The sequence below is a fragment of the Loxodonta africana genome, chromosome 7 (genome assembly GCF_030014295.1).
Source record: "Loxodonta africana isolate mLoxAfr1 chromosome 7, mLoxAfr1.hap2, whole genome shotgun sequence".
NCBI classification, from domain to species: Eukaryota; Metazoa; Chordata; class Mammalia; order Proboscidea; family Elephantidae; genus Loxodonta; species Loxodonta africana.
In genome coordinates, this window is record NC_087348.1 from 12,079,907 (window position 1) to 12,100,881 (window position 20,975).

The 20,975-nt window shown below is 44.9% G+C and overlaps 2 protein-coding genes across 5 annotated transcripts; one reads left to right on the forward strand and one right to left on the reverse strand.

Moving 5' to 3' along the window:
• Positions 1-347: 347 nt before the first annotated feature.
• On the forward strand, positions 348-5,930 carry ZBTB3 (zinc finger and BTB domain containing 3). Of its 4 annotated transcripts, none has more exons than XM_023559676.2 (2): positions 348-370; positions 829-5,930. In XM_023559676.2, the coding sequence occupies exon 2, from the start codon at positions 869-871 to the stop codon at positions 2,399-2,401; it is 1,533 nt and encodes a 510-aa protein (XP_023415444.1). In that variant the 5' UTR covers positions 348-370; positions 829-868; the 3' UTR covers positions 2,402-5,930. The 4 variants fall into 4 exon arrangements, with proteins under 4 accessions (XP_023415444.1, XP_023415445.1, XP_064143978.1 ...); XM_023559677.2 differs by having other exon boundaries at positions 367-388; XM_064287908.1 differs by having other exon boundaries at positions 367-384.
• Positions 5,931-6,654: 724 nt separating this feature from the next.
• TTC9C (tetratricopeptide repeat domain 9C) lies at positions 6,655-20,429 on the reverse strand. Its single transcript, XM_003419641.4, has 3 exons — positions 19,227-20,429; positions 12,797-12,979; positions 6,655-10,278 (listed from the first exon to the last, which is right to left on the reverse strand). Exons 1-3 carry the CDS (start codon positions 19,462-19,464, stop codon positions 10,184-10,186), a joined length of 516 nt encoding a protein of 171 aa, XP_003419689.1. The 5' UTR covers positions 19,465-20,429; the 3' UTR covers positions 6,655-10,183.
• Between the last annotated feature and the right edge of the window lie 546 nt (positions 20,430-20,975).

The window sequence follows — 20,975 nt, forward strand, 5'->3', positions numbered from 1 at the left end:
GCAGCCAGAGCGACGTGCTGTCGGCTCGGGCACAAAAGTCCTGTGAACCTGCAGACGTAGCTCCGCGACCCGAGGGCGCCCGTCTGGTCCCTGAAGCCGGGTCCCCGCCCTCCTACAGTCTCAGGTGGATGGAGAAACTCAGCCAATCCAGGGGGGCTCTGAGGCAAAGAAGGCGGGACAGAGGAAAAGTTTAGGACAGGAGCACTAACCAATCCGACGCCTAGCTCCCTGAACGATGGCCGCGAACACCCACTTGGAGACTCCGGTCAGGGAAGGGGCGGGTTAGTGGGTGGTGGGCCAATCCGCGGCGGGGGAGGGCGAATTTGAGCCAATTGAAACTGAGGAGATGGGAAGGGGCGGAGTTCACACGGTGGGTGCGCGGCGGTGGGTGAGCGATCGGCTTTCTCCGCTAGTTCCCACCCTAGCACTCCTTAGCCCCTGGAATGCGAGAGGGAGAAGCTGAGGGAGTTCCCGGGGTTGAGCGTAGACGCATCCCCGGAACAGGCCTGGGAGCGAAAGAGACTCCAAGTTTGAGGAGCCTTTAGAAGCTACCGGGTGGGCAACGAGGAAGCGGAGGCTGGTCAGGGGAGGAACTTCCGGGGCGGGGCTATTTGAAGGGAGGCGGGGCGTGCTGCTAAGGTTAGGCCGGGGGCGGAGCTAATAGGAGACCACTGGGTGTGACCCAGGAGCAAGGGTACTAACTTAAGCGACTGTCTTGGGGATGGGAAGGTGTTGCCAGAGGCCTTGGGGTGGCATGTGGTAGTTCAAGGCTGAGGTTAAGATTGCTGGGGAGGTTACCTGGCCTAACCCACTATCCTCTCTTCTCAGGTGGGGACCTTTTTAGGGCCCCTTCCCTTCGCGGGATGCTATGGAGTTTCCAGAGCACAGCCAACAGCTGCTCCAGAGCCTCCGGGAGCAGCGTTCCCAGGGTTTCCTTTGTGACTGCACCGTGATGGTGGGTAGCACCCAGTTCTTGGCCCACAGGGCCGTACTGGCCTCCTGCAGCCCCTTCTTCCAGCTTTTCTACAAGGAGCGGGAACTGGACAAGAGGGATCTGGTGTGTATCCACAATGAGATTGTCACGGCACCAGCCTTTGGGCTGCTTCTGGACTTTATGTATGCCGGCCAGCTGGCCCTGTGGGGGGATACCCCTGTGGAGGATGTGCTGGCAGCCGCCAGCTACTTGCACATGAATGACATTGTCAAGGTGTGTAAGTGGCGGCTCCAGGCCCGGGCCCTGGCAGAGGCAGACAGTACCAAGAAGGAGGAGGAGACCAACTCACAACCCCCTAGTTTGGAGTTTTTGTCCAGCACCTCCCATGGCCTCCAGCCTTCGTTGACGTCTGCTGAGACATCAGGCCACTGGGGCAAAGGGGACTGGAAAGACCCTGCCGCTCCTTCACCTACTGTCCGTCTGCCAGATGAGCCGCCAGTATCCGGTGGCGCTGATACTACACAGCCTGGCATGGAAGTTGACTCACCACATCTCCAGGCACCTCCTCCACCAGTGGCTGATGTCACTCTTGCCAGTCCCAGTAGCTCCACAGAGATCATTCCTGCCAACTACTTCTCTTCTGGGCTCCCAGCAGTTTCAGCGGAGCCTTTGACTCCCCTTGATGTGGGTCCTGAGAGTCTGAGGGTGGTAGAACCAAGGGGTTCTGGAGGACCACTGCCAGGCTTCTATCCCCCATCCTCAGCTCCAGCCTCAGCGCCAGCCCCAGATCCGTCCCAGGCCCCAGCCCCAGCTGAAGCAGAGCTGGTCCAGGTGAAAGTAGAAGCTATTGTGATTTCCGACGAGGAGCCAGATGTGTCAGACGAGCGGCCTCGAGGTCCTGGGGAACTGTTCCCACCTGGAGGGGCAGTGTTTGGAGGGCGGCCTCCCCAGCCAGAGGCTTTGGAGGAGGTGGGGCCAAGTGACCAGTTCCTGCCCCCAGACCTTCACCTGCCCTACCATCTGCTGCCAGGTCCAGGGCAGTATCATCGAGGGCTGGTGATCTCGCCCTTGCCTGCCCCCCCAGCCCTGCATGAGCCACTTTACCTGCCTTCCAAGTATGAAGCAGCCCCAGGAAGCTTTGGGGTTTTTACTGAGGATGTTCCCACCTGCAAGACATGTGGTAAGACCTTCTCCTGCTCTTACACGCTGCGGCGACATGCCACAGTGCACACGCGTGAGCGACCCTACGAGTGCCGCTACTGCCTTCGCAGATACACACAGTCAGGGGACCTCTACCGCCACATCCGCAAGGCCCATAATGAGGACCTAGCCAAGTGCAGCAAACCGGATCCAGAGGCTGGCCCCCATCTTGGGGGGCAGCCCCTCCCCGGCTCCCCAACAGCAGACAGACAAAGCAGTGGTGGTGGAGGGCCACCCAGAGATTTTGTACTTGGCCCCAAAAACTAACATCTGGGGAAGCATGAACCAATGCTGGGCCTGCTCTGACCAGTGTTAGGGAACAGCACAGAACATTGGGGGCACTCCTGCTGGGGTGACAGGATGGAGGTCCCTACCTTTTTCGTCTCTCTTTGACCAGCCAGAGAACAGGACCTTATGGGGCAGAGCTTATCCCTCCAGGGGCACTGAGAATTCTCCTGGGGTGTATCCGCTTCTCACTCCACATTCTGGACCATAAAGCTAACAGTGAAAGTGGCTCTTTGAACTGGTGTTGGCTGGTTTCTTCCACAAGCCTGCATGTCTCCTGATTTCCTTCATTCCTCTTCTCCAGATCTTTCAGGAAGCTGACATCTGTACTTGGGATGGGGATGGCAGTCAGGTTGCTTATGAGGAAAAAAGTGAGACAAGCGGAAGGCAGTAAAGGCTTAGGAAAAACACACAAACTGGGGAATCTTACACAATTCTGGTTTATTACTGTAGTTAGTGTTTGTTGAGCTCATTTGTGCTGGGCTGTGTTGGGCACTTCATAGACATTTCATTTAATCCTCAACAACTGTATGAGGTATTACTCCACTCCCTTCTTTTTTTAAAAGACAAGGAAACTTAAGACTCCAAGAGCAAAGTTAACTTGTTTATGGTCAGTTAGAAGCAAGCCAGGATTTGAACCCTGGCTTGTGACTCGAACACCATGCATGCTCTGCTGGTTTTAAACTTTGTTGACATTAGCTCACAGAGAACTGCAAGTTGCTTTCTTTTTTGTCATTTTGGAGGGTTTGGCTTTGTTCTCTTGATCTATTACCTCTGCTTTCCACATAGACGTTTGGTTCACTGTTCCAACTGGAAATTTTTGCCTACATGTTGGAGACGTGAAATGAGGTCTTTGAGGATGAGAAACTGAAAGGCAAAGAACTCTTAAGTCCCCTAGTGGTATATTTCTGGGAGGAGGTTGAGGGCCTATGGTGGTATGGAAATGATGGGTGCTTACAGAAGAGTAAAGGAGCCCTGGTGGTGCAGTGGTTCAGCACTTGGCTGGTAACCGAAATGTCTGTGGTTCAAATCCGCCAGCTACTTCGCAAGAGAAAAGACCTGGTGATCTGCTCCCATAGAGATTTACAGCCTAGGAAACCCTATGGGGCAGTTCTATTCTGTTGTATATGGTGGCTCTGAGTTGGAATTGACCTGAAGGCACACAGCAACAGCAACAGGGAAGAGTAGGGGTCCCTGGGTGGTGCAAATGGTTAATGTGCTCAGCCGCTAACTAAAAGATTGGGGGTTTGAGTATACCCAGGGGCACCTTGGAAGAAAGGCCTGGTGATCTGAAAAATCAGCCATTGAAAACCCTGTGGAGCCCAGTTCTACTCTGATGCACATGGCGTTACCATGAGTTGGGAGTCAACGGTAACTGGTTAGGGAAGAGTAAGGTACAAAATCACAGGTGGATGGATCTTATAGTTCATCTAGTCCAACTCCTTCATTTTAAGTGTGATGGCCAACAGCCTAGAGAGGTTATTACTCATCTAAGGTCACACAGGTGGTTATCGACAGTAGACATAGGTGTGAAATGGGAGCCTGGGATGCCGATGTGGGATGGGAAAGAAAAGAGCTCCAGGAATATAAGAGAAGGGTCTGGCCTCAAGCCTTTTGTGAAGAGTGGTGCTCTAGGATCGAGTAGAAGGCTTCCTCCAAGCCCTTCTCTTCTTGGCACATAAGAACTGAGTGCAAATAACGCAGAAAGGAAAACAGAAAGGTAAAAATACAAGTAAATTTTTAGTATCCTTTTTTTCCTTTTTGGATCAGAGTCCTGATGGCCAAAAGGTCAGCAGTTCGAATCCACCAGCCACTCCTTGGAAACCCTATTGGGCGGTTCTGCCCTGTCCTCTAGGGTCGCTATGAGTCGGAATTGACTCAATGGCAACGGGTTGGTTGGTAGGTTGGTATGCTATATTCAGTACTGTGAACTCTCAATAGCAAGCTACTATTTTTAAGTTATAGGGAGGAGACAGCTGAGCAGAGATTTGGCCAAAGAAAGCTCCTTAGCTGGGACATTGTAGAAAGCAAAAGACAGCTCTTAACATGTTCATTGCTGAAAGAGTGAATTCTATGCCTTTCACTTTCCTTATGTCAGAATAACTTTCTAATTTATCTTTCAGATGGCTTCTCATTTTATTTATGCAAATATATTACCTTTCAAATGGCTTCTAGTTTTTTTTTATGCTTCTAGTTTTATTTATGCAAATATATTGCCTTAAGCCCTTGGTGAAACAAGGCAAGACAGAAACACACGAAGAGTTATTCTAAGTGGAACACCTTTTCTAAACTCTTCCTGGAGTAAGATCAAATCAAAATGCCTGTAAGCATCAGTTGCTTTTAAAAGTGTGAATTTTATGGTATGTGAATTAGAACTCAATTAAAAGGAAAAAAAAAAAAAAAAAGAATTGGTTGCCTCAGAACATCAGTTCCTAAAAGCAAGACGTAGTAAATGTCTGTGTATATAACGTATATAATTTCTCTGCGGCATCTACATAGTCTGGGGAACACAGTAACCTTTGTTATTGGTTAGGTCATGGCCATATGCAATACTTACCTAAAGAGGCTCTGTTGCTTGCTGAGATTCTCCAGAAAAGCAAGTATTCACTCTCAGTTCCCAGCACGAGCTGCCTTTTTTATTGGAAATGGCAGTTAGAAATTCACATGATCATTAAAGCAGTAATTAAATAATCAGCGCAATTAAGTCCACAGTGACCTCAGTTTCTTTCTCTGCTGGAAGGTAGGAACAGTTTATGCCAGTCAGTAGAGGTGTGATCAGTAGTTTCCACTGCTCTTGCTGGTCCCATCCATGGATTCCTGAAGTCAGGAACCACAGGCATTCAGGGATCAGCTCATCTGACCTCCAGTCTAACACTGGATTCTCCTTTCACCAGTTGTTATCAAATCTCTGCTTAAAAAAGAACTCTGTACCCCGAAAGGAAAACTGTTTCATTGTTGGACACCCCTAATTGTTAAATGGGGTTGCCATGACTTAGAATCAACTCTGTGGCAACTGGTTTTTTATACTGAGCCCAAATCTGGCCCCTTTTATGGGGAGATGGGCCAGGCCCCAGCGTATTAAGAGTTGTGACCCTGAGAATTTGCTTGTTAGCTATAATCTTAGTTTTCAGACAACCACCTATTCTTCTCCAGCTTGAGAGAAAGATTTCTAGTTTAGTGTTTTGTTTCTTCTCTTAATTGACTATTTGTTAAGCGTATGCCTTCACCTGGTGTCTAGTGCCTGTTCAATCCCAGACACTTCGGCCCTTCACATTGGACTTTTATTTCAATTTTCTCTGAAGCCAGTGTTTTCAAAGACGGTTTACTTGGACATATACTAACACGTTTTTATTGTAAAATACATTTATTTTTATTTTTTGTTTGGCAAGTGACAAAGTTCTCTAAAGTTCTGCCTCCCCATTTCATCAGTAAGCAATTTTGGTATGCATCTCTAAAAGGACTTAAAAAAAAAAAAGAAAACCAATTACCACCATTACACTCAACAGAATTGTCAATAATTCTTATTCATATTTCCCTGATGGTCTCATAAAGTTTTTTTTTTCAAATCAGAATCTGAACTAGAGTCATACATTTATTTTGTTCATTTCTCTTAAGCCTCTTTTAGTCTATAGGTTGCCCTTCCTTTTTTCCCCTGCCAATTTATTTGTTGAAAAAACTGGGTTGTCTAATGGTTTCCCAGTCTGGATCTCACTAATTGCATCCCCTTGGCATCATTTAACATGCTCCTGGATCTAAAGGTTCTTTAAAAAAAAACTCTTATCTTTTCAATAAAATATTGACTAAATAGTAGTATAGGTAATATCTGGTTTTGGCAAAACTGAAGGTGGGGGTATGAGTTTGGGAAACCACTGTTCTGAACTGTCCTTAATGTGCCAATGGCTGTCCTTTGCATCCATTGCGAATCCTTTCTCTTCATTCAAAACCTTCACATTCTGTGGAAAACGTTAAGGATTGGTAAGGCATGCAGCCTCCCCCTCCTCAAACTTCCACAGAGAGATTTCCATACCTGTCCTTCAGATTGTGGGGTAGCCAGATCGCCTCAAGACCTCATCAAACTGCCTGCCTTTGTCCACCTTCCTCTTTGCTAACAGCTGCATTAGGAGCTGGGCTTAGAAATCAAAACTGAAATGTAAGCCTGACCACTTTGTTCTCTTAGCAGTGCTAATTAAAAGGATGAGTGCAATACATTTGTAAAATATGTTTTTAAACATCAATTTTATTTTTTCTTCACTGACACATAAGATGATAGCTTATGTAACATCAAGTCTATATATAAAAACAAAATAAAATCATAAAGCAAAACTTGCCCAAAGCAAACAGTACACAACCACGATATTTTGTTCACAAACCTAGATGTAAAAGAAACTTAAGAAGCTTGGGAAAGGAATACAATAATTAGTTCTGTCCTTGGATAGCATAAGTTTATTTGGTAGAGAAACTTCTTGTCACAAGCTGATGGTTGTGTTCTTTAAGGGTGTAGGGAGGTACAAAGAGGGGTCCAGCTCTTTGGGAGATGTGACTGGTAAAGTGAGAATTGAGGTACATTTGCCAAAACTAAGGGTTTTTCTTTTTTCCTCTGTAATCTCTTTTGTGCTTATATGATAGCTAATAACACATACTTACTACCTCCACTCATAAAGGTAGAGGTGGTGCTATATGGTCTCATCTACTGTGTTGTTGTTAGGTGCCGTTCAGTTGATTCCGACTCAACGACACTATGTACAACAGGACCAAACACTGCCCAGTCCTGCAACATTCTCACAAGTGTTGCCATGTTTGAGCCCATTGGTGCAGCCACTGTGTCAATCCATCTCGTTGAGGGTCTCCCTCTTTAGCTGACCTTCTACTTTACCAAGCATGATGTCCTTCTCCAGGGACTGAACCCTTCTGATAACATGTCCAAAGTACATGAGATGAAGTCTTGCCATCCTTGCTTCTAAGGAGCATTCTGGCTGCACTCTCCCACAACAGATTTGTGTTTTTCTGGCAGTCCATGGTATATTTAATATTCTTCTCCAACACCTGTAATTCAACGGAATCGATTGTTCTTCAGTCTTCCTTATTTATATAGTCCAGATTTCCCATGCATATGAGGCAATTGAAAACATCATAGCTTGGATGAGGTGAACCTTAGTCCTTAAAGTGACAACTTTGCTTTTTAAAACTTTAAAAAGATCTTTTGCAGCAGATTTGCCCAATGCAATGTGTCATTTGATTTCTTGACTGCTGCTTCCATGGGCATTGATTTTGGATCCAGGTAAAATGAAATCCTTGACAGCACAGTAGGAAAAACTGACAGACACATGGTGACCTACTGCGTAGTACCCACAACATTGTGGACATAATCCACAAAGAGTAAACAGAATGACAAAGGAGCTCCAGTTGATGGACATTTGTACTGAGCCATGACTGCACCAGACCTGCAACCTCACCCAACATGGCATCCAGAGTTCCATTTATCCTTAAAAGGCACTAAGGAAGGAAAGCCCTTCCTCATTCTTTCCCTCCTCTGTAAGGACCTGTAGTCTTACAAAATACAGACTGATAAGTAAAAAATAAATTTATGATTTTATCCTGCTCTATGATGGCATTATTTCTGGAAGACTTGATCTGTCTTTCCCATGTTTTTTAGAGAAATGAGCATACTATAAATATGCACCTACTAAAAATTTAAATGTTTACTTGGGTGTTTTTTTGGCACAAAGTCTTAAATATAAGGATCAGCACAAAGCTGGTTCCTATGAGGTAGAAGTTAAAGATGTCCCAAAAGCCCAACTTTTCCAAATGGCTGTACCACTCTATCAACAATTTCTCCTCCCCTTTGGTGCAAAGAACAGGTTAATCCCTGTGGCTTAAGCCTGTTTTCTTCCACCTTCAGGACTTGTGCCTTCTGCCATCCTCATCATGGCCAAGAAATGTCCCACTTGAGGGGCCATTATCCTACCGTCCCTCTCTGACCTCTTCATCTTTGATAAAGCACTGACGTCCCCTTCCTAATAAACAGACCTTTTGAGTTCTGTACATGCTTGACTCCTTCCTGAACGGTTTGGACGGACAAACGGAGGCAGAGGAGGGAGCTAAAGGGAAGGCATTTGGAACAGCCCCTTGTCTGCATCTTTAGTTTCCAACAAAGAGACTTGTTCTTATTCTCTCGGTCTGATTAGCTGGTTGCTGGGGAGGTTAAAGTGCTGGAGTGTAGACAGCACATTGGATGGTGTGACTAAGAGGCAGTGCATAAGCTTCAAATCCTGATTCTGTCACTGAATATTTTATAAGGATCAGGACAAAGCTGGTTCCTATGACGCGGAGGATAAAGACTTCTCAAATATCCAAGTTTTCCAAACTGCTGTCCCACTCCATCATCTCTACCATCAACTACTCCTCCTCCCCTCAGTACTCTCCCTCCCATCTTTGGGGTCCATAATTCGCTGCAACAGCTCAAAGAACTAACAGCATCAAGGAAATGGCTCACACAGTTGTGGGTGAGGTGTAGGCTTCTCTCAGTCCATGTGGCTGTAGGGGCTGACAAACTCAAACGACTGGCTCACAAGACTGCGGAAGCTGGCAAATCAGGTCAGATGATGGGCTGTAAAGCCTGCCAATTCCAGAACTGGCAGGTCAGACAGCAGGCCTCTAGCTCAAGTCCTGTGAACCGGAGGTCAGATGATAACAAATGGAGGCATGATCCAGATGCAGAGAGTTTGAGAGCCCTGTCAGGGCACTCACATATATACCTCGGATGCAGGCCACACCCAAGGGAAGGGTGTAACTTGAGTAAGGGTGGGACTTGAGTCATGCCTGCTTACAAGGACAACCATACAATATTGGGAATTATGGCCTAGCCAAGTTGACACATAACCCCAACCATCAGAGCTTCCATATACCTTATTTGCGTAGTCCCCCTCAACCATTGTGTGTGAGTCACAAAAACCATGGCTAGAAGGGCCACATTAAGTAATTCGCTGAACCGCAGGTCTGAAGGGTTATTAAATAAATACTTAAATGCTTGACTTCTGAGGTTTTAAGATACAATAGTTTAATGGAAAAAATAAATAAGTATATGATTTGAGAATGAGCAACAGCAAAGACTAGAAATTACCAAAAGAAACAAAAGGAAACATTTTTGTAGGGGAAAAAAGAATCTCAATGTCTGTAGATATTAAGGAAAATAAGGAATTAATTTAACCAATGATGGTTTAATTATACTCACTGATTTCATTTTAATGCATTTGGGCCCAATTTATACATTTTTAGTTTCACAAAAAAATATATCTCCCAATTTGTGGCTGTGTAACTTTGGCTTTGGGCATCTGAGGAAACGAAACAAGGAACTGCTTTCCACTTGTCCTTACTATTCCACCCTCTGCTACCCTTCTCCTCTGTAAGTACCACTAACAACATCTACTATTAAAATCGAGGCCACAGGTATGGCTAATTCCACCCATAGCTGATAAGCATTTTCTGGTAAAAATACTTCCAAAGGTAACGTTCTGGTGAAAACGTTTCCCAAGGTAAAAACCCCCAAGAATAACGTACTGAAAACAATATAAACACACAGATGGAGAGACAAAAAAATGACACAGACTGTATAAATCATAAAGAGTTTGTGCAGAACTGGAAACAACAGAAATCCACGTGGGTCAGAGGTGTGGGGTTAATTTCTCTTGCTGAGGCTCAGGTTTCCCCTTGATGGATCTTTAATGGTCCACCCAAGTTCAAGTGAAGAAGCATCTTTCTTCTTTCTTAACCAAACATGCCCAGGTAGAGCTGCTTCTCTTTTCGCTGGTAGCTGCTGAGCTCTGACTGTGTCATCTGGAGGTACCGCCGGACATTGGCATCTTGAAAGAGGATGGAGAAGGCGATTAGAGACAGATCATAGCTGTACCCTGAGGAAGGGAAGGACTGTTATCACACTCCAATTTTTTCCTGTCCCTCTAGGACTTGAATATGTCACAACTATTCTATGCAGCCCTGGTGGCCCAGTGCTTAAGAGCCTGGCTGCTAACCAAAAGGTCGGCAGTCTGAATCCACCAGCCACTCCTTGGAAACCATACAGGGCAGTTCTACTCTGTTCTATAGGGTCACTATGAGCTAGAATTGACTCGATGACAACAGGTCTATGCAGCAGTAAATCTCATTAACACCACTGAATTTTTAAAATCTGTGTGTGTATAAGAGGTAGGCTGGTTGCTAATTTTATGATGAAAGGAATGTTTGAAGAAAAAGCTATTATAGCTGGGCCTCTAAAGATATTATCCATGTAGATGGTACTCATCTATGTATTTGAAGGTAATAAACATGAGTAAATAATTCATGTTTTATATTTTTATTAATTCATAGTAACTTTCTCCATACATTTGCATTAGTGAGATTTTACCACATTGCTTTTGTTTAGGGGGCATCTGCTTCTAGCATCTAGTAGCTGCTCTAAGCTAGAATGCAAAAAGAGAGACAATTTTCGGTGTTGAGTCAAGCAACACAGCCGTCTGTCTGTTACCTGTTTCTAAGGTATCTTTTTGCCTTGGAAACAAAGTACCAAGTCTCAAATTCCTTCCAGTAAGCCTGCCCTTTCTCTAGCTAAAGGATAAAATGGTAAAGCAAACGCCAGACGCCAGCTGGAGGGCTGGCAAAATGAGGATTATCAAGTTTATTCACTGGGACCCTGTGGTGTAATGGATCACTTTTATATGGACTTTCTCACCACGGTCTTTTAACTCCCACCAAATGACTGGGTGGGACTATGCAAATAAGGTGCTTGTGGCCCATCAAGGGGATTAGAGAGATTTCTAATAATGCAAATAAGGTACATGGCACCCTTGTGGGGATGGGACCATGCAAATAAGGTGCATGGAATCCTAACGAGGGGGTTGGTCAGTTTGCCATCCTGCGACGCTTAAAAGAAAGCCAATCCCAGAGCAGAGGGGAGAAGCTCACTACCACCAAGAAAGAAGAGCTAGGGGTGGAGCACATCCTTAGGATCCAGGATCCCTGCACTGAGAACCTTCTAGACCCAGGAGACAGACAGAGCTATATCACCAGAAATGGTGAGAAGCAGCAGCAGAGAAACACTGGCAGCAAAGGCAGCAGAACCATGAGACAGTAGCGTGGGCTTCCTGGCCCATGGAGTGAGAAAGCTGAGTGCCTTCGGGCAGGAGGCTTGCTGGCGGAGTGGGGTGCCTATGGGCACTTGTTGGCAGAGCTGGCCTCACTGACCCACAGAGCTAGAGAGCTAAGCGCCTTTGGGCCGAGACTCACTGGTGGAGTAGGGTACCTCTGGGCACTTATTTGTGGAGCTAAAGAGCTTTTAACATTTGCCTGAGCAAGGCAGAGGCCGGGCCCGAGGGGTCAAGGCAGGGGTTGGTGGGTCCGAGAGGCAGAGGGCCAGGGAGTAGGCCTACCTATGAGCACAGCCCAGAAGCTATCCTGACCGAAGAGCTGTATCCTGAGTCATTCCTGATCCTGAATTGTAACCTGTTACTTCCCTAATAAACCCCATAATCGTGGGTATTGTCTGTGAGTTCCACTGTAAGGAATTATGGTACCCAGCATAGAAGTAGAGAGTACTGTGGGAGGGACAGCTGGTGTCTGAATTGGTAGCAAGGCTGGAGAGAGGAGATAACGTCTGACCTCCATCTCACAGGGCTCAGCTTTGGGCTGTTCGCACTGAGGATTCTCCACCCGCTTTGTGAAGTTAGACAAGGTCTGATGTCCCCACGCCATTCTTACAGACCTAGATCCTATTCCAGTCATGTTCCTAAAAGCTAGGAACTGACCCTTGAAAAACAGCCCTTTAACATCTGTTTCACTAAGTGAGGGAAATTATGTACACAAATAAACCAAAAACCAAACCAACTGCTGTCGAGTTGATTACGAGCCGTAGCTACTCGTGTGTGTCACAGCAGGACTGTGCTCCGTAGGATTTTTGGGGGCTGATTTTTCGGAAGTAGATTGTCAGGACTTTATTTCAAGGTGCCTCTGGGTGGACTCAAACCTACAACCTTCTGGTTAGCAGCCGCCCACGTTAAGTGTTTGCACCACCCAGGGACTCCATGTATATACATATATGATGTGCCTATATATATATCCAGGTGTGTATACACCTATATACACATTAAACATTTCTGGAGAATAGACACAAAATTAATATTGCTTTCTCGTGGAGACAAGAACACAGGGGTGGGAGAAGGTCTGCTCATTGTACATCTTTTTATCCTTTTGAACCCTGTGATTGTATTACCTGTTCAAAAAATTCAACACATTGAAAAAAGCAAAATAAAATAAAACCCTTTTCGCACAGATACACCTCAGCAGGACAATTTTTTTTGTCCTCACCACTTCAATCCCCTTCCCTCTCACCTTTTGGCTGTCTATTGATGGCGGCCAGGAGGTAGTGCCGAGCCTGGTCATAGTCCTGCAGATGGAAAAAGGCCACTCCAGCCCGGTACAACGCCTTAGCATTATCAGGCTGTCGTTCCAGAACTTTCTGACTGTATTCCTTTACTCGTTCATAGTTCACTGGCTCCATCTGAAGAAGGCAGGCTAATGGGGCCAAATGAAAGGGACAAGAGGGAGGAGGGCCTTATTATAGTCAATTCTACTGACCAGCTGAAAGCAGGACCAAACATCATATGATACCATCACCATTCACTCATTCGACAAATGTTTAAGTGTCTACCACATGCCAGACACTCTTCCAAGCACTTGGGATGCAGCACTGAATGAAAAGGTTTTCATACCTTACAGTCTACTGAATGCCTACCAGAAACCTAGTGTTGGGTTAGGCCCAGCTGTGAAACTAATAAGAATGCACTTTCAAATTTATTTTAAACTCTCTTTCATCATGTCTCTTCTGCCCAAGGCTCTCTGGCCTGAATCCCCCATTTCACCAGTTCCTGTAGGACAGCTTTGATAACAACAATAGCTTCAATTAATTGTGTAAGTAAATAGCAAGCACTGTGCTTTGCGGTTAATAAACACTATTGTTTAATCTTTTCATCAATCCTTTGGAATAGGCAAGTGTTCAGGTCAGCGTTCTGCCTTTCTAAGAGAAAGGAAATGAATTTCCTATATCACAACTGTGGGAATTAAGCATACTACTATTAAGTTATACAAGAAATATAACCAAAATGTCCCTTAGAAGCAAGGATGGAGAGACTTGGCTTGCTTAGTTTGGACACATCATCAGGAAAGACCAGTTGCTACAAAAGGACATCATGTTTGGTAGAGGCCCAGTGAAAATGAGGGAAACCGTCGTCAGTGAGATGGACTGATGCAACAGCCACAACAATGAACCCAAATAACAGTGATCACTAAGAATGGTACGGGGCCAAGCAATGTTTCGTTCTGTTACACATAAGATCACCACGAGTCAGGGCCAACTCAGGGCAATCAACAACAGCAGCTGAGACATCCAAGACGCAGGGCTGATGAGGATATTAACGTGCCTGGGCTATGTTTGCATCTCCTCTACAACATCTCCACCAAGTGGTCATATAGCTCATACTTAGTTCTCCAAACCAATACCCCTTGCCATTGAGTCAGTTTCGCCTCATAGTGACCCTATAGGGTTTCAAGGCCGCAGTGTTTACAGAAGCAAACTGCCACACCTTTCTCCTGCAGAGCAGCTGGTGGGTTCAAACTGCTGACCTTTTGGTTAACAGCCAAGCACTTAACTACTATGCCACCAGGCAGGGCTCCTTAGTTCTTCAGTGGTCACCTAATTCATCATCCTAGCTTCATTCATTTGATAACTAGTTATTGAGTATGGACTATGTGCCAGGCACTGCGCTAGAAACAGGAAATAAGAGAAATAAGACAGGCATCTTGCTGATTAAACAAGAAAGAATACACATTAAACAACTAAATTAATTTTGAAAAGTGCTCCCACCAAGCACCCCAAGTAGAGGCTCTACAGATCAAGTCCACCTGGAAAGTAAAGATATTTTCAAGGAACCATCTCTAGAACATCTCATTTCCTTGATTTCTGGTCAATTCCCCACTGGATATTCTATTCTCTAATAATGTCCATGAAAGCCCCAAAAACTTGACTCCATCCACGTAATTAAGGTCAACTCTACTCTGAGGAGGCAGCTCTTCCTTGGTCGTATTTTGAGTGCCTTTCAACCTGGCAGGCTCATCTTCTGGCACTACATCAGATAATGTTCTGCTGCTATTCATAAGGTTTTCGCTGGCTAAGTTTTTTCAGAAGTAGACTGCCAGGTCCTTCTTCCTAGTCTGCCTTAGTCTGGAAGCTCAGCTGAAACCTGTCCGCCATGGGTGACCCTGCTGGTATTTGAATACTGGTGGCATAGCTTCAAGAATCACAGCAACACACAAGCCCCCACAGTATGACAAACTGAGAGACGTGTCGGGGTACTGGCCATTTTGAAATAGACAATCATATGGCCTACTATGCCGGGAATGACAACTTGAAGACAACTTCAAAAAACATTTCAAGATCTATCCTGAAGGGCAACGTGTCAGTGATAGGACAGTATCCATAAGCCTATAAGGAATACCAGTTAATACTACCATTATTCAAATTTATGCACCAACCACTAAGGCCAAAGATGAAGAAACTGAAGATCTTTACCAACTTCTGCAGTCTGAAATTGATGGAACATGCAATCAGTATGCACTAAGAATTACTGGAATGCAAAAGCTAGAAACAAAGATAAAGAATCCATAGTTGGGAAATACAGCTTTGGTGATAGAAACTATGCCTGAGATGGCATGATACAATTTTACAAGACCAATGACTTCTTCACTGCAAATACCATTTTTCATGAACATAAGTGGTGACTATACACATGGACCTTGTCAGATGGATGGGAATACAAAGGAGCGAAATCGACTACATCTGTGGAAAGAAATGATGGAAAAGTTCAGTATCATCAGCCAGAACAAGGCCAGGGGCCAAGTGCAGAACAGGCTGTCAATTGCTCATACGCAAGTTCAAGTTGAAACTGAAGAAAATTGGAACAAGTCCACAAGACCCAAACTATGACCTTAAGTATATCACATCTGAATTTAAAGACCATTTCAAAAGTAGATCTGATGCGTTGAACACTATTGACTGAAGACTAGACGAGTTGTGGAATGACATCAAGGATATCATACATGAAGAAACCAAGAGATCATTAAAAAGACAGGAAGGAAAGAAAAGACCAAAATGAATGTCAGAAGAGACTCTGAAACTTGATCTTGAACGATGAGTAGCTAAAGCAAAAGGAAGAAATGATGATGGAAAAGAGCTGAACAGAAGATTTCAAAGGGCAGCTCAAGTATTACGACACGTGCAAACACGTGGAGATAGAAAACCAAAAAGTAAGAACATGCTCTGCATTTCTTAAGTTGAAGAACTGAAGAAAAAAATTCAAGCCTCAAGTTGCAATATGGAAGGATTCTACAGGGAAAATATTAGCGCAGGAAAGCATTAAAAGAAGTTGGAAGGAATACACAGAGTCATTATACCAAAAAGAATTGGTCAATGTCCAACCATTTCAGGAGGTAGCATATGATCAGGAACCGATGGTACTAAAGGAATATGTCCAAGCTGCACTGAAGGCATTGGTGAAAAACAAGGCTCCAGGAATTAACGGAATACCAACTGAGATGTTTCAACAAATGGATGCAGTGATAGAGGTACTCACGAGTCTATGCCATGAAATCTGGAAGACAGCTACCTGGCCAACCAACTGGAAGAGATCCATGTTTATGTCTATTCCAAAGAAAGGTGATCCAACCAAATGTGGAAGTTATTGAACAATATAACATGCAAGTAAAATTTTGCTGAAGATCATTCAAGAGTGGCTGCAGCAGTACAACGACAGAGAACTGCCAGAAATTCGAGCTGGGTTCAGAAGAGGACATGGAATGAGGGATATCATTGTTGATGTCAGATGGATTTCGGCTGAAAGCAGAGATACCAGAAAGATGTTTACCTGTGTTTTACTGACTATGCGAAGGTATTTGACTGTGTAGATGATAAAAAATTATGGATAACATTTCGAATAATGGAAATCCCAGAACACTTAATTGTGCTCATGAGGAACCTGTACATAGATCAAGACGCAGTCGTTGGAACAGAACAAGGGGATACTGCGTGGCTTAAAGTCTGGAAAGGTGTGTGTCAGGTTGTATCCTTTCACCATACTTATTCAACCTGTATGCTGAGCAAATCCTCTGAGAAGGTGGACTGTGAAGAAGAATGGAACACCAGGATTGAAGCAAGACTCATTAACAACCTGCGTTATGCAGATGACAAAACCTGCTTACTGAAAGTAAAGAGGACATGAAGCACTTACTGATGAAGATCAAAGACCACAGCCTTCAGTGTGGATTACACCTCAACATAAAGAAAACAAAAACCCTCACAACTGGACCAATAAGCAACATCATGATAAATGGAGAAAAGATCGAAGTTGTCAAGGATTTCATTTACTTGGATCCACAATCAACACCCATGGAAGCAGCAGTCACGAAAAATGAAAGATGCATTCCATGGGGCAAACGTGCTGCAAAAGAGCTCTGTAAAGTGTTAAAGAGCAAAGATGTCACCTTGAAGACTAAGGTGCACCTGACTCAAGCCATGGTGTTTTCCATCCCTGGACAACAAATAAGGAAGATCGAAGAACTGACATCTTTGAAATATGGTGGTGGTGAAGAATGATGAATATAATACTGACTGCCAGAAGAATGAACGAATCTGTCTTGGAAGAAGTACACCAGAGTGCTTCTTAGAAGCAAGGGTGGCAAGCCTACGTCTCACATACTTCAGACTTGTTATCAGGAAGGATCAGTCCCTGGAGAAGGGCATCATGTTTCATAAAGTAGAGGGTCACTGAAAAAGAGGAAGACCCTCAAGGAGATGGACTGACACCGTGGCTGCAACAAGGGGCTCATGCACAACACTGATTGTGAGGATGGCGAAGGGCCAGGCAGTCTTTTGTTCTGTTGTACACAGGGTCTCTGAGTCGGAACCGAGTCAGCGGCACCTAGTAACAACAATAGCGTCCATTGGTCTGCAATGGGAAATTAAGCTCTGGCTACGACTCCCCAGGTTTAATTTTAGTTCCACTACTTACTAGCTGTGTGAGTATTTCCTCATATGTGTAGTGTTTAAACAGTGTCTGCCATGGGATTTCATAAATGTCACCTCAGTGAGTCCTACCTTACAACCCTCTTTAAAAGTGAACATCATCTAACTAGTAAAAAATGTCTGCCTTGAGCATTATGCTATCTATATGGGATCAAATTGACAGGAACCTTAGCTGGCAGTGAATTTATGTTAACAAGGGAGGAAAAATTCATTAACACAGGGTGAGAATGGTTACATAACTTGAAGAATGTAATCAACGTCTCTAAATGGTACAAGTACAAACTGCTGAATTGGTGTTTGTTCTGCCTGTATACCCCAAAAGCTACAAAATAAGTAAAATTATATATATATATATATATACACACACACAAACACACACACACACACATATACATATAAACTAGTACTTGGCACATAGAACAGAAGTGAACACCCCCATGCCTGAGGCTCTCAGGAGTCTCATTTTCTACTTTATTCTTTCTCACAGTACTTATCACCCTTTGGAGCCCTGGTGGCACACTGGTTAAGAACTTGGGTGCTAACCAAAAGGTGGACAATTCGAAATCACCGGCTCTTCCTTGGAAACCCTATGAGGCAGTTCCACAGCAACGTTTTTTTTTTTTTTTTTAATCACCATTTAATATATTACTTATGTTACTTCTTTCGTTTATTGCCCGTCCATCTCTCTTATTTGAATATATATTCAAGATCCCATGAGCATAGGGATCTTTGTTTTATTATACTATATTCTCAACATCTAACAAACAGTTGGGGACTTGAAGGAATTGAAACATTAGCAGCTATAAGTCTATTATTATTTGAATCAAAGAGTAGTGCACTCCTAGCGGACATATACTGTTAAAAAAGCTAGGTTTTCAAAGGACCATAGCTAATGGGTATTGTACTAACGTAAAAAAAAAATTACTCTTTTAAACAACCACTGTTGTTATTGTTAGTTGCCGTCGAAATAACCATTAAGAAGTGTGCAAACTACTTCTAATCATTTCTATGACCCCGACTTGGGCTGTCAGAATGTTTGAGCTAATTTCATTAGCTCTATGGTTAATCTACCTGCCATAGAATTGGCCTAAGAAATCTCCTTCTTTCAGTGGAATGATCCGAGTGATGCTAGCTCTCTTAACCCAAGGCCATCTGCAGATCAAAGATACCAGTTATTCAAGTTACCATCCAGCAGATTTATAAGGAAGAAAGTTAGAAAAAGCAATCCAAAACATCAAATATCGATGGCTTACCTCACCAGCTGAAGCACTGGCTTCTTTCCCACATGTTAAATTTCCCTTAAAGAATCAAGACCCTAACCATAAGTTCAGTATTTTTCTCTACAGTGTGCAAAACTCCCTAATGCACGGCTACTCAAACTACATGGCCATCCGCATCACCTGGGAGCTTGTTAGAAATGGAAATTTATAGGCCCCCTCGGAGCACTAAATTCGAATCTCTGAGGGTGGGTCCCCAGAAGTTGTGTTAACAAACTCTAGGTGAAGTTTGAGAAGCATTGCTCTATAGAAACTCAATCAGAACCCCACGGATTGGAAATAATATTCCAATTCATGCCAGGATAACCGGATGACAGTAGAAAAGCACGTCAGTGCCATTTTCCTGTGTTCACAGGTTTTCCTGTGTTTGTCTTGATACTCTCCACCCAACCTTCAGCCCTGCTCTTACCAGCTAGATTGTTGTAGCAGTCAGTCTGCGTGGTATGCAGCATGTTTTCTTGCTCAGATGTGAGAGCTGGGCCCTGAGGTCCTAGATTAGGTATCGGGGAGGGCAGATTTGGGTCCAGACCCCGCAGCTGTAGCAGGGCTCGATGGTATCTACTCACTGCATCTCGGTATTTCCCTTCCCGGTAGCGCTGGTTCCCTTCCTCCTTGTACAGCTGAGCCTCCAGCAGGCGCTTCTCCATAACTCTTTGTCGCTCAGTACTCCTTTGGAATTGGTATGTGAAAGAGCAACTGAAGCTCTGGGAATGGGAGCAAAATAATTGATTTTGGTAGCCGACTTTAAGAAGGCAAGAAATTATCCTTCTCCGGGATGCCGCCCAGGTTAAGTGAGCTTTGCTTGTTTCTACCACAGTCCCTTCCTCTCCTCTCCACAGTACTTTCAATCTCCAAAAATGCAGGAACTAATTAGGAAAAGGATGTGGGAATAGGAAAGCTAACGATGAATTGGATCCTAAAGGAGTAGTTCCGCGGTGAAGACGCCCCTGCAAAAGCAAAGGCCCTAAGGAATCGTGGCAGGCGTGCGAACGCCGGGTGAATTTGCTTCCTTCTTTCTTTTGGACACACCCCGTGACCCGGAAGTGGAAGGAGGTAGGCTGGGAGACTGCTGAAAGACATCTAGAGGGCTTGCCTCCTTTCTAGCCCTTTATTTGCACTTCTTTCCACAAATATTTATTGATGTCTGATAGTGCAGTAGAGCCCTGGTGGCACAGTGGGTAAGAATTTGGCTGCTAAGTTGTAACCGGGACAGTTCTACTCGGTCCTTATAGGGTCGCGATGAGTCCAAAGCGACTCCATGGCAACGGGATTTTTTGTTTGTTTTGGTCCCTAGCGCAGTGGTTAAGAGTTTTGCCGCTAACCAAAACCTCAGCAGTTCGAATCCACCAGCCGCTCCTTGAAAACCCTATGGGGCAGTTCTACTCTGTCCTATAGAGTCGCTATGAGTCAGAATCGACTCCACGGGCAACGGGTTTGGTTTTTCGGCTTTGGTGCTGTGAGCTGGGGAACCGATGTGAATGAGGTCCGTGCATCCCAACCCACAGCTCGCGACTAAAGCGGTGGTATAAGTATCTCGGCTGCAAGTCCACCAAACCTAGCCGCCCTCTGCAAATGCCTAAGTCCGGAAGTCTATTGAACCAGGGTTTACAAACGGGAGCCCAGAAACTAAAGGGTCACGTCTCCCAACAGTGCAGTATCCAAAGGGTCGCGTGTATTGCGTCACGGCGCCCAATCAGAAGCGGCCCCGCCCCTCCAGCCTCCCAGGCGGACCAACCTGGCGGGGGGGAACTCCGGGCACTTCAGCCAATTGGAAAAATACGAACGATCTCAGATGTCCAATCATAACTGCAGATAACTATTAGAGCCGGCCAATGAGAGAAATGAAAGGCGGGGTGGGAGCGTCTGTTGCTGGGCAGAAGTGGAAGCCTTAAGAGGAGCCCTGGGGGTATACCGTATTCCATGGTTCTGGAGCGTTCTTTTCCTTACTAGGCAGAAAAACAATTGCTAGTAGGCTTTTATGTTGCAACAGCTTCCCTTATAACATATTTTAAAACAAGTGGAGAACGACAGCTGTTCTTACTCTCCACAATCCTATGCACGCAGTCACTAGGGAATAGGGACTAGGAAGCAAACTCTAGGGGCCGGACGGGAAGTCGAACGCGACTAAGGGCGGTGAGAGAGTGGGAGGGGCAGATGA

What these genes read in the sequence shown, in the direction of transcription:
- ZBTB3 (XM_023559676.2), top strand. Translation starts at nt 869, where the DNA reads ATGGAGTTTCCAGAGCACAGCCAACAGCTGCTCCAGAGCCTCCGGGAG.
- TTC9C (XM_003419641.4), bottom strand. Translation starts at nt 19,464, where the DNA reads ATGGAGAAGCGCCTGCTGGAGGCTCAGCTGTACAAGGAGGAAGGGAAC. An exon ending in CTGCTACAACAATCTAGCTG is followed by an intron (nt 12,980 to 19,226) that starts GTAAGAGCAGGG and finishes TGGCCCCATTAG; the next exon opens with CCTGCCTTCTTCAGATGGAG. An exon ending in CATCAATAGACAGCCAAAAG is followed by an intron (nt 10,279 to 12,796) that starts GTGAGAGGGAAG and finishes TCCTCTTTCAAG; the next exon opens with ATGCCAATGTCCGGCGGTAC.